The following is a 17500-nucleotide window of genomic DNA, read 5'->3' as shown; positions in this document are numbered from 1 at the left end:
GAGATCAGTTGCATTGTTTTTTTAATCAGGGCAGCAGTTTTCGGATTACATTATGTGCTTACATGATTTCAAAAGTGTTCTCGACTGTCGTAGACAGAAGTGGCTGAAGAAATGCTTTAAATTCATGCTTTTTGGTCTAAACATCATACCCAAATTGAAAGTGGTACAGCTCCCATATACTTTGACACTCAGGGGTGAGCCTGATATCATTGGAAACGAAACACTCTCAAGGGTTCAACACTTGTTATAAGTGTCAGGTTGATTCTAGGCCTTACTGACAGAGTTACAGAGGCTAGAATGGAGGTTTTTTTATTTCCGTCCAAGTCCTACATCTGTAAAATGATTAGAATACACTGCTGTAAACACATCGGACAGGGCATTAGCCACATGTATCAGCTTACTACAGAAAAAATCCAGAAGCCAAAAGACTAAAAAAAAATTTTTTACAGATATGTCTGTGCGTTTTTTTTATTTCCATTTGAAAAGTGCAAAGAAAAAAGCCAAAAAACTACAAAATACAACACTTCTCAAATACACAAACACACCCACATCAATCACCTTTCCAATGATATCAGGCACACCCAAGAGTGTCAAAGTGGGAGCTGTACCACTTTCAATTTGGGTGTGACGTTTAGACCAAAAAGCATGGAATTTAAAGTGTTTCTTCAGCCACTTCAGTCTGCAACAGTCAAGAACACTTTTGCAATTATGTAAGCAAATAATGTAATCCTAAAACTGCTGCCCTGGTTAAAAAAACAATGCAACTGATCTCAGCTGGTATTCTGTCTGGAATGGAGTAGAATGGAAATTTATAAGTAACCCCAAACCTTTGACCGGTAGTGTACTTTTAAAATGACCAAGTCAAAATGCATATAAAAAATGGCAAAACACATATATTTATTTATGAATATATTGAAAATTCTTTATATGTACAATATAAGTTGGTGTACCATGCATAACTGCACGAACCCATATTGCACAATACAACTATGTACATGTTTTTTGTCATCACCCCACCCTGATGACTTGCACCGACTCAAGCACATTTCCAAGTGATCATCAGTCATATTGGAATGGTATTTGGACGTAATAAGCTTCTTGTGGGAAAAGGCTGACTCACATAAATAGGTGGAGCTTAATAATACAGTCAAGGAGGTAGCACATTTCCTAATGTTGGGGTACTTTTCCAAAACTGTCCATGAGCCCTGGACTCAATGAGCTCAATGTCAGCTTGTGATGTCAGGATCTCATCCTCCACTTCAGACAGAATTTTTGATGCAAGTAAATCAACCTCAGCATCTTCCCAAAAATTGTAGCACGTGAATATAGCGACTGGCTCCAATAAAGCAAAGTTGAAATCTCTTAAAATGTTTTCAGAAACACGTTTCAGTGAACTATTTTAGTACAACATGAGATCGTATTCTGAACGAGCCGCCATGACAGTCTGGCTTTGAATTTCCGGAGAAACCAGACTCCACGTGACGCGTTCGTCCGATCAGCTGCCGGTTTTCATTTCTTGTGCAACAATACAGATTAGCGCCGCCTGCTGTTATGGAGACGTATTAGGTCTCGTCTCTTCGGTGTGTTCTGAGGAACTTTTTGGACCAACTCGGAGAGACCGATCAGTCCAACTGCCTTTTCTGCCGATGGTCGGCCGTCTGGTTGGTGTGTCTGCAGCTTAAGGCTAACTGGGCAACTCGCTAGCTTGCTGATATTTTGCCGCTGTTGTATGCACATGCGTGCTGACCCGTGTGTCAGAACAGATCAGACATTAGACTGGTTGTCCTGTATGTCAATCGAGTGACAAATGTCATAGTGAGGATGGATCATAAGCTGATGTCTATTTTTTTTTTTTTTTAATGCCATGCGATCTACCCACACTACCTTTGCGATCGACCGGTAGATCGCGACCCCTGCTCCACAGCTTAGCTCAGATTTGGTTGAGTTGTGTTGAGGAATGTTGGGTCGTTTTTTTGGGCTTTTGGTGAACAGGTTAGCTAAGGTTTGGTCGGGTTGTGTTGATGGATGTTGGGTTGTTTTTTTTGGCTTGTTGTTGACAGCTTAGATCAGATTTGGTTGGGTTGTGTTGATGGATGTTGGGTTGTTTTTTTTGGCTTGTTGTTGACAGCTTAGCTCAGATTTGGTTGGCTTGTGTTGATGGATGTTGGGTTGTTTTTTTTGGCTTGTTGTTGACAGCTTAGCTCAGATTTGGTTGGGTTGTGTTGATGGATGTTGGGTTGTTTTTTTTGGCTTGTTGTTGACAGCTTAGCTCAGATTTGGTTGGCTTGTGTTGATGGATGTTGGGTTGTTTTTTTTGGCTTGTTGTTGACAGCTTAGCTCAGATTTGGTTGGGTTGTGTTGATGGATGTTCAACCCGGTCTCACGCCAGGTTGTGAAATAGTCACGTTATTTTGATTTATTAATTTGTGTGCAGGTCATGATTTTTGAACCTGCGAAGAGAATAACGAGGAAAGGAACTGCAACACGCGGGACGCCTTCCCAGGTCTCCTGGGGGGAAAGTCCTGTGTAGTTTGACCCATCCACTCCCCCAACCAACCTCCCTACGCCGACTTTCTCCTTATCAATACTCCTCGCTACCGTCATCGTTCTGTGATTACGAAATATGCTTCCTGTTGAAATACATTGCTTTAAAATTCGTAATCACCACACGAAAAAAAAACAACACTTACGTGTCCTGTCCACGACTCAATAGATTCAATAACGTGACCATATCACGAACTTCCGTGAGACCGGGCTGGGATGTTGGGTTGTTTACTTTGGCTTTTGGCAAACAGGTTAGCTAAGGTTGGGTTTTGTTGGACTGAATCTAACAGGACTTGCACTGAATAAAGAGAGAAATAAAGAGAGAAAACCAGCACTAAACTTTCTCACAGGCATTTTGTATTCATAGTTTTTCACCGATATGGTAATGGATTATTATAGGATTGCGATATATTGATTATCGCAGAAATATTGTGTATTCTATTGACTGGTACCATGTGATTACCACCCCTAGTATGCAAACACTTGCCACTAAACCCGCATAACTATCCCACAATGCAATCCCCCCCAAAATATCTGGGGAAGGGTTTGCTGTGATTAATACTGATCACAGTCAGCGGTTAATCCTCAGAGCAGTAGCTTCCTGCAGCAGTGAGTCTGTGTTGTCATGACAGGTTGTTAACACAACAAGCTGCTAATGAGGTGAAAATGTTCGTTAGGTGAAGCAGATCATTAGTGTTTGAACTCAGAGTCAGGTCAGCAGCTCTCTGTCTCTAAGGGAGAGCAGGAGAAGTGAGGACAGGTGATTGTACAAGAGTGTAAATGAATAAAAGAGTTAATGAGTTATTAAAGGAACCTAGTCTAAAGCCCGTTTTCAACCACAGGCACTTTCCCCCGTTACTACGAACATTTTCGACCACAGGCACCGAGGTCTAAATTAAAGGTCCCATGACATGGTGCTCTTTGGATGCTTTTATATAGGCCTTAGTGGTCCCCTAATACTGTATCTGAAGTCTCTTTTATATAGGCCTTAGTTGTCCCCTAATACTGTATCTGAAGTCTCTTTTATATAGGCCTTAGTGGTCCCCTAATACTGTATCTGAAGTCTCTTTTATATAGGCCTTATTGGTCCCCTAATACTGTATCTGAAGTCTCTTTTATATAGGCCTTAGTTGTCCCCTAATACTGTATCTGAAGTCTCTTTTATATAGGCCTTAGTGGTCCCCTAATACTGTATCTGAAGTCTCTTTTATATAGACCTTAGTGGTCCCCTAATACTGTATCTGAAGTCTCTTTTATATAGACCTTAGTGGTCCCCTAATACTGTATCTGAAGTCTCTTTTATATAGACCTTAGTGGTCCCCTAATACTGTATCTGAAGTCTCTTTTATATAGGCCTTAGTGGTCCCTAATACTGTATCTGAAGTCTCTTTCCCGAAATTCAGCCAATTACAGCCACTAGAGCCAGTCCCACAATGAGCTTTCCTTAGGATGTGCCATTTCTGTGTCTGTAGCTATTGAGGAGAAGAGAGGGGGGGACAAGGTGGAGGGTGGGGTGTGGTCTTGACTAACTGCCACTTTGCTTGTTTGAAAGCCATGATGTCTCAAAGCAGAGAAAGGGGGGTAACCTTTTCCTTTATGACATCATAAGGAGGAGATTCCTAAGGTCTATATAAAAGAGACTTCAGATACAGTATTAGGGGACCACTAACCTCTATATAAAAGAGACTTCAGATACAGTATTAGGGGACCACTAAGGTCTATATAAAAGATACTTCAGATAAAGTATTAGGGGACCACTAAGGTCTATATAAAAGAGACTTCAGATACAGTATTAGGGGACCACTAAGGTCTATATAAAAGAGACTTCAGATACAGTATTAGGGGACCACTAAGGTCTATATAAAAGAGACTTCAGATACAGTATTAGGTGACCACTAAGGTCTATATAAAAGAGACTTCAGATACAGTATTAGGGGACCACTAAGGTCTATATAAAAAGAGACTTCAGATACAGTATTAGGGGACCACTAAGGTCTATATAAAAGAGACTTCAGATACAGTATTAGGTGACCACTAAGGTCTATATAAAAGAGACTTCAGATACAGTATTAGGGGACCACTAAGGTCTATATAAAAGAGACTTCAGATACAGTATTAGGGGACCACTAAGGTCTATATAAAAGAGACTTCAGATACAGTATTAGGTGACCACTAAGGTCTATATAAAAGAGACTTCAGATACAGTATTAGGGGACCACTAAGGTTTATATAAAAGAGACTTCAGATACAGTATTAGGTGACCACTAAGGTCTATATAAAAGAGACTTAAGATACAGTATTAGGGGACCACTTTTTTAGGCTACAACATTTTTTGTCACATACAGCAAACATCTCCTCACTATCTGCTAGCTGCCTGTCCCCCTGAACACACTGTAAAAAAAAAGTGGTCTCTGTATACAGCCCAGGCTCCACATCCCTATTTTAAACGTGTTCCTCTCTCTCTCTCTCTCTCTCTCTCTCTCTCTCTCTCTGTGCAGGAACAAGGTGTTGAACATCTCTTCAGGTTTGGGGGACACTGGAGAGTTTAACTGGGAGCTCACGTTGTGTCTGATGGCCGTCTGGGTTATGGTTTACTTCTGCGTCTGGAAGGGAGTCAAATCCACTGGGAAGGTAACGCACATACACTTCATCTTCTGCTAACCACATATAAATACATGCCATTCAGTCTTTTTCAATGTACTTTTTTTTGTAATGTTCCAGGCAGCCATTGCACTCATTGCAACAGGAAAATATTATAGCATATTAGTAGTCTGGTTCCAGTGACTCATTAGCTTGGTGTTTTGTTAATTAATAATAATTTAAAGGTGCTGTAGGTAGGATTGCGAAGATCCAGAACTTAGCCAAAGAATTTGAACATTGACAACTTCTCAGTCAATCCCCTTTTTTCAGCTAAAGCCCAGGACGGTCTGCTAAGCCCCTCCCCCCACAAGGGAGAATGAATGCGTGTGCCTGAGTAGTGATTGACACGCAGTTAGACACTCCCCCTGGCCCTGATTGGTGCATCTGAAGAGTTACACACCTCCCCTGGCCCTGATTGGTGCATCTGAACAGTTAGACACCCCCCTTGGCCCTGATTGGTGCATCTGAATAGTTAGACACCTCCCCTGGCCCTGATTGGTGCATCTGAATAGTTAGACACCTACTCTGGCCCTGATTGGTGCATCTGAACAGTTAGACACCTCCCCCTGGCCCTGATTGGTGCATCTGAACAGGGAGCTGTGGATTTTTGCTAGAGATGCACCGATTACAACTTTCGAGGCCGATTCTGATTTCCGATTTTCTTTGAGTTAGGCCAGCCGATACCGATTTTAGCCGATTCAGATTTCTTTTTTTCTAACCACTTTACAGCACACACAAATATGTATTTTCTATCTTTTCTTCAATAGAACATGTGTTGAACAGATAATGGATCTCTATAAAATAGAAATATATAAATGACTCCTGGTGTGGGACATTCACACGCATCTAAAGAGCAACGTTAGAACCATTTCCTTCTTTTCACATCTGATATCACACTAAAGAAATGTGATTTGGGTTCTTGGTGTGGTCCCTCCACGCCCTGCTGTCTCCTTGCAGGTGTTGCATATTGTAAACTTGTTATCTTCTGACCACACGCTGAAGAATGTCCAAACAGCTGACATGTTGCAGGTTAACTCACGGGGTTCCCTACATGTGGGAGAAAAGTTGAGAGAAAGGAAAAAGAGATTGTGCTGTGGCATCCGTGCTGTGGCTCTATCGGTGCATCTCTAATTTTTGCAAATCCCACTCCATGACCTGCTTCATGTAGTTATACTTGAACATAGGGTCAGTTTCAGCAAATATGACAGAAATCTGGATTCGGTGCATCCCTACTTTATTTGTGTTCACACTGTACTCCGATAGCGTTTCTACAATGATTGTTTTAGCAACATAATCTTTTTTAACCTAACCATACTTTACTTTTTATTTCTGCACTTTAGCTATGTTACTTTATTCACATATTGACTAGTGTTTTTCTTACTCTTATTTTGATTTAAAGCTGACTGTGAGCAACTGCAATTTAACCCTTGTGTTGTCTTCCATTCGACCATGCATCGTCCTCCCGGGTCAAAACTCGAAAAATCCACACTTTTGGATGTTCAATGTTTTTCAAAACTTCTTTTTACTACCATGTATAAACACCACTAACACCGATTTATTAGCAGTTTTACAATTATTTTTGGAATTCATTTATGGGAAATTATACCTAATTCTTGAGTTAAAAAAAGCAGAAATTAGGATAATCACAGAGGGGTCAACGTTCAGTCAGGATACTGTTTCGAAACAGTTAAATTTTTTCTTTCAAATGCTTAAAAATGTAATAAAACGCTCAAAATTCGATGGGAGTAAAGATCCTATTTTTTGTTGCACTGGCGAAGTGCGTTGTATGGACTCATCCGTGTTATTTTTGGGCAATCAAAATCAGGCATAGTTAAAAAGAAACCCATATTTCTGATACAGAAATTTTGAAAACGGGTTCAATTTGACCCAAAGACAACACAAGGGTTAACAATTTCCCGATAAAAGTATTCTGATTCTGATGATGGGAGATGAGTCCCCACAATGGCAATGTGTGAACCTGTCCCCACAATGTCATTAATATGAAATTGCACAAACCCTGCTGCTGTCCCCTGGGGGCTATAGGCGAGCTAACAAAGCTAACAGAGCTAACAGCTGGGGGTCGATACAGTCAATTACATAACAACAGCTGTTGGTCACCCAGCAGCTGATTGGTCACCTGCTACGGATACGCATCATGTCACAGAAAACACAACCTTCAAAAGAGGATGTAAAGCTGATTTATGTGTGTGTGTGTGTGTGTGTGTGTGTGTGTGTGTGTGTGTGCGTGTGTGTTCTGTATTTGTGTGTGTGTGTGTGTGTGTGTGTATATGTGTGTGCTGTGTCTCTGTATGTGTGTGTATGTGTGCGTGTGTCTCTGTATGTGTGTGTATGCGTGCGTGTGTCTCTGTATTTGTCTGTGTGTGTGAGTGTGTGTGTGTGTGTATATTTGTGTCTGTGTGTCCTTGTCTCTGTGTGTGTGTTTGTGTATGTGTGCATGTGTATTTGGTGTGTGTGTGTGTGTGTGTGTGTGTGTGTGTGTGTATATATATGTCAGCGTGTGTCTCTCTATGTGTGTAGGTGTGCGTGTGTCTCTGTATGTGTCTCTGTGTGTGAGTGTGTGTGTGTCCTTGTCTCTCTGCGCGTGTGTGTGTATCTGTGTTTGTGTCTCTGTATTTGTCTGTGTGTCCCTGTCTCTGTGTGTGTGTATGTGTGCGTGTGTCTCTGTGTGTGTGTGTGTGTGTGTGCGTGTGTCTCTGTATGTGTGTGTATTTGTGCGTGTGTCTCTGTATTTGTCTGTGTGTGTATGTGTGGGTGTGTCTCTGTATGTGTCTCTGTGTGTGTGTGTGTGTGTGTGTGTGTGTGTGTGTGTGTGTGTGTGTGTGTGTGTGCGTGTGTCTCTCTGTGTGTGTGTGTGTGTGTGTGTGTGCGTGTGTCTCTCTGTGTGTGTGTGTGTGTCTCTGTATGTGTGTGTATTTGTGCGTGTGTCTCTGTATTTGTCTGTGTGTGTATGTGGGTGTGTCTCTGTATGTGTCTCTGTGTGTGTGTGTGTGTGTGTGTGTGTGTGTGTGTGTGTGTGTGTGTGTGTGTGTGTCTCTGTGTGTGTGTGTGTGTGTGTGTGTGTGTGTGTGTGTCTCTCTGTGTGTGTGCGTGTGTCTCTGTATGTGTGTGTATTTGTGCGTGTGTCTCTGTATGTGTCCTTGTCTCTGTGTGTGTGTGTGTGTGTGTGTATGCGTGTGTCTCTGTATATGTGTCTCTCTGCGTGTGTGTGCGTGCATGCATGCATGCATGCTTGTGTGCGTGTGTGTGTGTTTCATTGGCTCGTGACGATGACACTCATACACACTGCTGTCACATGACAGGCTAAGTGTTGCCTTGGCTACGACAGGCGGTGGGGTTAAGGAGGGATGGGGGGGAGGGTTGGCTGTGATGTGGCAGGTTGTGATTGGCTGTCCTATGGGAGGGCAGCTTGACTGCAGTGGGACGTGACAGAGAGTCACAGAGAAAGAGAAATACCCATGATGCACTTTGCTGTATGTGTACTGTGTGTGACCTCCAATGTCACGAGGGACACAGTCAAAGAGATGATTTGAACACTTTGATCTCGTACAGTAGGTCATTTAAAATCCAGAACAACGTTGGTGTTTTTACTTACTGTGATGTCATTTCTTGTAGTATCTTCAAATGTCTCACCTCCCCAAAATCCATACGTATGTAAGTCAATAAGACATAATAATAATAAAAAGTACTGAAATTGTGTCAGTAATAAAAAAAACAAAAAAAATATATATATATATATAAAAATATATATATATATACAGTACAGGCCAAAAGTTTGGACACACCTTCTCATTCAATGCGTTTCCTTTTTATTTTCATGACTATTTACATTGTAGATTCTCACTGAAGGCATCAAAACTATGAATGAACACATATGGAATTATGTACTTAACAAAAAAGTGTGAAATAACTGAAAACATGTCTTATATTTTAGATTCTTCAAAGTAGCCACCCTTTGCTTTTTTATTAATAAGAGAAATAATTCCACTAATTAACCCTGACAAAGCACACCTGTGAAGGTAAAACCATTTCAGGTGACTACCTCATGAAGCTCATTGAGAGAACACCAAGGGTTTGCAGAGTTATCAAAAAAAGCAAAGGGTGGCTACTTTGAAGAATCTAAAATATAAGACATGTTTTCAGTTATTTCACACTTTTTTGTTAAGTACATAATTCCATATGTGTTCATTCATAGTTTTGATGCCTTCAGTGAGAATCTACAATGTAAATAGTCATGAAAATAAAAAGGAAATGCATTGAATGAGAAGGTGTGTCCCAACTTTTGGCCTGTGCTGTATATATACTAAAATGGGATTATGTGTTTTTTAATCAAATGTTACTAAATAAACACACAAAACACATTGATGCAAAAGATTTTGTAAACATGAACAAAATATTTCTAAATTGAATTTTGTTACTGTCTTGACACGCACTCCCAAGAAAGTGAATTTGGGAGACAGGAGACGAAGTTCTGGCTGTCTGGTCTTGGTCTTTACTTGGTCTCGATACACTCGTCTCTGTGTGTTTCTCTGTGTGTGTGTGTGTGTGTGTGTGTGTGTGTGTGTGTGTGTCTGTATGTGTTTGTGTGTGTGTGTTTCTCTGTGTGTGTGTTTGTGTGTGTGTGTCTCTGTATGTGTTTGTGTGTGTGTGTGCGTGTTCCTCTGTGTGTGTGTGTGTTTGTCTGTATGTGTTTGTGTGTATGTGTGTGCGTGTTCCTCTGTGTGTGTGTGTGTGTGTTTGTGTGTGTGTGTCTGTCTGTATGTGTTTGTGTGTGTCTCTGTATGTGTTTGTGTGTGTGTGTGTGTGCGTGTTCCTCTGTGTGTGTATGTGTGTGTGTCTCTGTATGTGTTTGTGTGTGTGTGTGTGTGTGTGTGTGTGTCTCTGTATGTGTTTGTGTGTGTGTGTGTGTGTGTGTGTGTGTGTGTGTTCCTCTGTGTGTGTGTGTGTGTGTGTGTGTCTGTCTGTATGTGTTTGTGTGTGTGTGTGTGTGTGTCTCTGTATGTGTTTGTGTGTGCGTGTTCCTGTGTGTGTGTGTGTGTGTGTCTGTCTGTATGTTTGTGTGTGTGTGTGTGTGTTTGTGTGTGTGTGTGTGTGTGTGTGTGTGTGTGTGTGTGTGTGTGTGTATGTGTGTGTTTGTGTGTGTGTGTGTGTGTGTGTGTGTGTCCTTGTGCCTGGTCTGGTCTGGTCTGGTCTGGCCTGATCTGGTCTGGTCTGGTCTGGTCTGGAAACGTGACACGCGGGACCTGGGTGAAGGTCCTGTGTTCACCCAACCAACCTCCCTATGCTGATTTTCGGGCTTTCATACTACTCGCTACCGTAGTCGCTCTTAATGCTACGTCATCTTCTCATTGACTTTACATTGGCATTGTTTTCCGTGGTAGCGTTAGCTCAACTGTAGCTAACGTTAATTAGTTTCTATAGCAACCACACAAGGCTGCATCTGATCACTAACGTTAGTTAATAACGTAGTCCCTACATCGTATCTCGCTTGCGAAACTATGTATCGACTGACCCTCCGATTGATTTCCGACACATTTTAGAAACATTTTTTTAAACAAGGTTTATTTTTTACAAACGGACCTCATCGTTAAAATTTCTGTGATAGAAAAAGAAATACAAGCGCGTATTGATCTACTGTTTGATGACGCTGTGCTCAGTCAGCGGGCAACCTGCCGGGTTAATGCCCTCCTCCCAGCCAATCAGAATCAAGCATTCTTAAACGAGGTAGATTAAAGAAAGTTAAAACCCTTTCAACTGTGGAGAAGTAACTCATGCAAACACATTTCGAAATATCTGAACCATACAACCTGACACACCCTCAACACACACACACACACACACACACACACACACACACACACACACACACACACACACACACACACACCTTACTCTAAACAGCTCCACGTAATGTTCCTGATAACAATAAATCAACTCAGCTTTCTGTGAATCGTGAGAAACATTACAATCAAGTCTTTACTTGTGTAAACTGAAAAGCTGTGTCTCAACCACAGGTTCTCACTCCCATCTTGTAAAATACGGAGGCTCGGTCAGGTGCCTTTCAGACGCTGACAGCCACTGTCCAAATGTCCGTATTTGACGAATTCGTAGTGAGAACGGGTTGGTCTCAATTTTATACCACATGCTAAGGATGCTTTCACACCTATAGTTCGGTAGACTTGGTGCAATTCGGGGTTAAAGGAACACGCCGACTTATTGGGAATTTATCTTATTCACCGTAACCCCCAGAGGTAGACTAGTCCATACATACCCTTCTCATCTCCGTGCGTGCTGTAAGGCTGTCTGACGGCTCCAGCATTAGCTTAGCCTAGCACAGATACTGCAGGTGAATGGTTCCAGTAATCCTACTGCTCGAATAAGACAAAATAACGCCAACATGTTCCTATTTACATGTTGTGATTTATAGAGTCACAGCGTACAAAAACAACGAACATGAGACACAGCCGTTTTCTAACAGTAAACAAACCGGAACTATATTCTCAAGCGGAAGAATATAGTACTTGGGCGGAGTGATATGCTCGCAGCAAGCCTGTCTGAGAATATAGTTCCCGGTTTGTTTACTGTTAGAAGATGGCTGTGTCTCATGTTACGTTGTTTTTTTTTGTACACGCTGACTTATATAAATCACAACATGTAAATAGGAACATGTTGGCGTTATTTTGTCACTTTTGTCACAATTCGGAGCAGTAGGCTAGTTGGAACCATTCACCACGGAGATGAGAAGGGTATGTATGGACTTGTCTAACTCTGGGGGTTACGGTGAATAAGCTAAATTCCCAATAAGTCGGTGTGTTCCTTTAAGTTGCAGCTATTTTAATTAGCTTGGGTTTGCGTTCACACTAGGGCTGCCACCTCTTAGTCGATTAGTCGACTAATCGGTCGTTTTGGTCTCAGTCGACTTAGATTTCTTTAGTCGATTAGTCATTTTTTATGCTTATTCATGCTTAATTACTTATTTACAAGAAACTTCTGAGCACATTTATGGTAAACACAAGATTTAAAGTGGTGCTTTTGCAGGATTAATTGTGGAGAAACTCAGTTTTACAGATGGTTAATTAACTACATTTATATTGTGAAGCGCACAGCTCTGTCAATTAAATCAACTAATCGATTAGTCGACAACATCCTATAAGTGTTAGTCGACTAAGAATTTTTTAGTCGAGGACAGCCCTAATTCACGCTGCACTTTGTCAAACACGCTGTGGAAACAGTCGCTGGACAAAATATCTCTGGTCTCAGAAATAACGCAGACACCACATTTACTGCGCCGAGGACTAAACCTCTATATATGGGCGCACGCCTACCAACTGAGCTATCCGGCGCCAAGCGGCACCACATTTATAACATATTGGGTTTTTCTGGTTCTGCTTTAGCACCAGAGTTCTGAACTGAACTATCCCTTTTGGTATGTAGAAAGTAGTTTCTTCTTCTTAATCAGAATCAAACACACGTCTGTATGTGTGTGTGTGTGCGTGTGTGTGTGTGTGCGTATGTGTTTATCTGTGGGTTTGTGAGATTCTTTTGGAAAAAGTCATCCACTGGGATTTTCATTAAAATCCACTTGGGGCCAAACGCTCTCCATGGTGTTGGAACATCACATTCCTATGTGTGTGTGTGTGTGTGTGTGTGTGTGTGTGTGTGTGTGTGTGTGTGTGTGTGTGTGTGTGTGTCTCTGTGTTTGTGTGTGTGTGTGTCTCTGTGTGTACGTGTGTGTGTGTGTGTGTGTTTCTGGTGTCTCACTACAAATCCAACAGAGTTCGCACGGCTATGAGTACCTACAGAAACACTTTATGTCAGTGGGAGGCTGAAAGCTGAGCGTTGGATCCGAGATTGGGGAGAGAGGCTGAGATACACCGGGAGAGAGAGAGAGAGAGAGAGAGAGAGAGAGAGAGAGAGAGAGAGAGAGAGAGAGAGAGAGAGAGAGAGAGAGAGAGAGTTTATTCAAAGAGCTGCTCCAACACACACCACTGTCAGCTAAAGACTCCAAACTCCAAATTTTCACACGCTAAAGTCCTGAATTATATTTGCACACAAGTCTCTAGGCTAGCTAGCTAACACACACACTCTGAAACTATCTTAAACTAAACTAAAACTAGTAAACACACTGAAACTATCTTAAACTAAAATGAAACTAGTAAACACACTCTGAAACTATCTTAAACTAAACTAAAACTAGTAAACACACTCTGAAACTAACTCAAACTAAACTAAAACTAGTAAACACACTCTGAAACTATCTTAAACTAAACTAAAATTAGTAAACACACTCTGAAACTACAGTAACTCAAACTAAACTAAAACTAGTAAACACACTCTGAAACTATCTTAAACTAAACTAAAATTAGTAAACACACTCTGAAACTAACTCAAACTAAAATAAAACTAGTAAACACACTCTGAAACTAACTCAAACTAAACTAAAACTAGTAAACACACTCTGAAACTATCTTAAACTAAACAAAAACTAGTAAACACACTCTGAAACTAACTCAAACTAAACTAAAACTAGTAAACACACTCTGAAACTATCTTAAACTAAACTAAAACTAGTAAACACGCTGGAAACTAACTCAAACTAAACTAAAACTAGTAAACACACTCTGAAACTAACTCAAACTAAACTAAAACTAGTAAACACACTCTGAAACTAACTCAAACTAAACTAAAACTAGTAAACACACTCTGAAACTATCTTAAACTAAAAATCCAATCCAACAGGAAAGAAATCAAAGTATAAAATAAAATAAAAACAAATAGAAAATTAAAAACTAATAATAAAGTAATAAAACCGACTAAAGACCTCCGAGGATCTCAGAGTAGGTCGCCGGGACTCAACTCACACCTGTGTGTGTGTTTGTGTGTCTGTCTGTCTGTCTGTGTGTGTGTGTGTGTGTGTGTGTGTGTGTGTGTGTGTGTGTGTGTGTGAGATCCTTATGGAAAATGTCCTCCTCTGTGATTTGAATGAAACTCAACTCCACCTGTAGCCAAACACTCCCCATGGTGTTGGAACATCACGTTCCTATATGCACGTGTGTGTGTATAATTGTACGAACGATGACACAGTGAATCTATGTGTAGCTTGTGTGTGGGTGATCTAAAGTAATGTTTTGATTGTATTTCACAATCATTAGTCTTTTGAACCAGTGATTGTGCAAGATGTCTTTAAAGATATGAATGCACAATGCAATGTTTGGAACATTGGACAGCCTGTGTTACAAGTGATGTCCGTTTTGAGTTTTGTGTCTAGAGTCTTGAAAAATGACATCACGGTTCTAAAATTTGTAGCAAAGTGATCATAAAAAAGTGTAATAAATACACTCTGAAACTATCTTAAACTAAACTAAAACTAGTAAACACACTCTGAAACTATCTTAAACTAAACTAAAACTAGTAAACACACTCTGAAACTATCTTAAACTAAACTAAAACTAGTAAACACACTCTGAAACTATCTTAAACTAAACTAAAACTAGTAAACACACTCTGAAACTAACTCAAACTAAACTAAAACTAGTAAACACACTCTGAAACTATCTTAAACTAAACTAAAACTAGTAAACACACTCTGAAACTATCTTAAACTAAACTAAAACTAGTAAACACACTCTGAAACTAACTCAAACTAAACTAAAACTAGTAAACACACTCTGAAACTATCTTAAACTAAACTAAAACTAGTAAACACACTCTGAAACTATCTTAAACTAAACTAAAAACTAGTAAACACACTCTGAAACTAACTCAAACTAAACTAAAACTAGTAAACACACTCTGAAACTATCTTAAACTAAACTAAAACCAGTAAACACACCTGAAACTAACTCAAACTAAACTAAAACTAGTAAACACACTCTGAAACTATCTTAAACTAAACTAAAACTAGTAAACACACTCTGAAACTATCTTAAACTAAACTAAAACTAGTAAACACACTCTGAAACTATCTTAAACTAAACTAAAACTAGTAAACACACTCTGAAACTAACTCAAACTAAACTAAAACTAGTAAACACACTCTGAAACTATTTTAAACTAAACTAAAACTAGTAAACACACTCTGAAACTAACTCAAACTAAACTAAAACTAGTAAACACACTCTGAAACTATCTTAAACTACACTAAAACCAGTAAACACACTCTGAAACTAACTCAAACTAAACTAAAACTAGTAAACACACTCTGAAACTATCTTAAACTAAACTAAAACTAGTAAACACACTCTGAAACTATCCATCCATCCATCCATCTTAGTCCGCTTATCCGTGTCGGGTCGCGGGGAGCAGCTCCAGCAGGGGACCCCAAACTTCCCTTTCCCGAGCAACATTAACCAGCTCCGACTGGGGGATCCCGAGGCGTTCCCAGGCCAGGTTGGAGATATAATCCCTCCACCTAGTCCTGGGTCTTCCCGAGGCCTCCTCCCAGCTGGGCGTGCCTGGAACACCTCCCTAGGGAGGCGCCCAGGGGCATCCTTACCAGATGCCCGAACCACCTCAACTGGCTCCTTTCGGCGCGCAAAGGAGCAGCGGCTCTCCGAGCTCCTCACGGATGACTGAGCTTCTCACCCTATCTCTAAGGGAGACGCCAGCCACCCTCCTGAGGAAACCCATTTCGCCGCTTGTACCCTGGATCTCGTTCTTTCGGTCATGACCCAGCCTTCATGACCATAGGTGAGGTAGGAACGAAAACTGACCGGTAGATCGAGAGCTTTGCCTTCTGGCTCAGCTCTCTTTTCGTCTGGCAGTGCGATAGATTGAATGCAATACCGCACCGCTGCTGGCGATTCTCCGACCAATCTCCCGCTCCATTGTCCCCTCACTCGCGAACAAAACCCCAAGGTACTTGAACTCCTTCACTTGGGGTAAGGACTCATTCCCTACCTGGAGAAGGCATTCCATCGGTTTCCTGCTGAGAACCATGGCCTCCGATTTAGAGGTGCTGATCCTCATCCCAACCGCTTCACACTCGGTTGCGAACCCGATCCAGTGAGTGCTGAAGGTCGCAGGCCGATGATGCCATCAGGACCACATCATCTGCAAAAGAGCAGCGATGAGATCCCCAGCCCACCAAACTGCAACCCCTCCCCACCCCGACTACGCCTCGATATCCTGTCCATAAATATTACAAACAGGATTGGTGACAAAGCGCAGCCCTGGCGGAGGCCAACCCTCACCTGAAACGAGTCCGACTTACTACCGAGAACCCGGACACAGCTCTCACTTTGGTCATACAGAGATTGGATGGCCCTGGTAGAGACCCCTCACCCCATACTCCCGCAGCACCTCCCACAGTATCTCCCGGGGACCCGGTCATACGCCTTCTCCAAATCCACAAAACACATGTAGACCCGGTTGGGCATACTCCCAGGCTCCCTCCAGGATCCTTGCGAGTGAAGAGCTGGTCCGTTGTTCCACGACCAGGACGGAATCCGCATTGTTCCTCCTCAACCCGAGGTTCGACTATCGGCCGAACCCTCCTTTCCAGCACCTTGGAGTAGACTTTACCAGGGAGGCTGAGAAGTGTGATACCCCTATAATTGGCACACACCCTCTGGTCCCCTTTTTTAAAAGAGGAACCACCACCCCAGTCTGCCACTCCTTTGGCACCGTCCCAGACTTCCACGCAATGTTGAAGAGGCGTGTCAACCAGGACAGCCCCTCCACACCCAGAGCCTTGAGCATTTCTGGACGGATCTCATCAATCCCGGGGCTTTGCCACTGTGTAGTTGTTTGACTACATCAGTGACTTCCGCCTGGGAAATCGACGACAATCCCCCCTCGTTATCCTCCAGCTCTGCCTCTAACATAGAGGGCGTATTAGTCGGATTCAGGAGTTCCTCAAAGTGCTCCCTCCACCGCCCTATTACCTCCTCAGTGGAGGTCAACAGTGTCCCATCCTTACTGTACACAGCTTGGATGGTTCCCCGCCCCTCCTGAGGTGGCGAACAGTTTTCCAGAAACACTTTGGTGCCGACCGAAAGTCCTTCTCCATGTCTTCTCAAACTTCTCCCACACCCGCTGCTTTGCCTCTTTCACGGCAGAGGCTGCAGCCCTTCGGGCCCTTCGGTACCCTGCAACTGCCTCCGGAGTCCTCCGAGATAACACACTCTGAAACTAACTCAAACTAAACTAAAACTAGTAAACACACTCTGAAACTATCTTAAACTAAACTAAAACCAGTAAACACACTCTGAAACTAACTCAAACTAAACTAAAACTAGTAAACACATTCTGAAACTATCTTAAACTAAACTAAAACTAGTAAACACACTCTGAAACT

At 41.8% G+C, this 17500-nt stretch overlaps 1 protein-coding gene across 1 annotated transcript in view; it reads left to right on the top strand.

Annotated features, from left to right (window-relative positions):
• The window catches only part of slc6a8 (solute carrier family 6 member 8), a 99343-nt gene that overhangs the window by 26687 nt on the left and 55156 nt on the right, over positions 1 to 17500 (top strand). Inside the window, exon 4 of the mRNA XM_028583075.1 lies at positions 5043 to 5175. Within this exon, the coding sequence (XP_028438876.1) occupies positions 5043 to 5175 (133 nt within the window). The remainder of the gene's footprint in view (positions 1 to 5042; positions 5176 to 17500) is intronic.

Source organism: Perca flavescens, chromosome 7, assembly GCF_004354835.1.
Source record: "Perca flavescens isolate YP-PL-M2 chromosome 7, PFLA_1.0, whole genome shotgun sequence".
NCBI lineage: Eukaryota > Metazoa > Chordata > Actinopteri > Perciformes > Percidae > Perca > Perca flavescens.
This window is presented reverse-complemented; position numbering and strand designations above follow the sequence as displayed.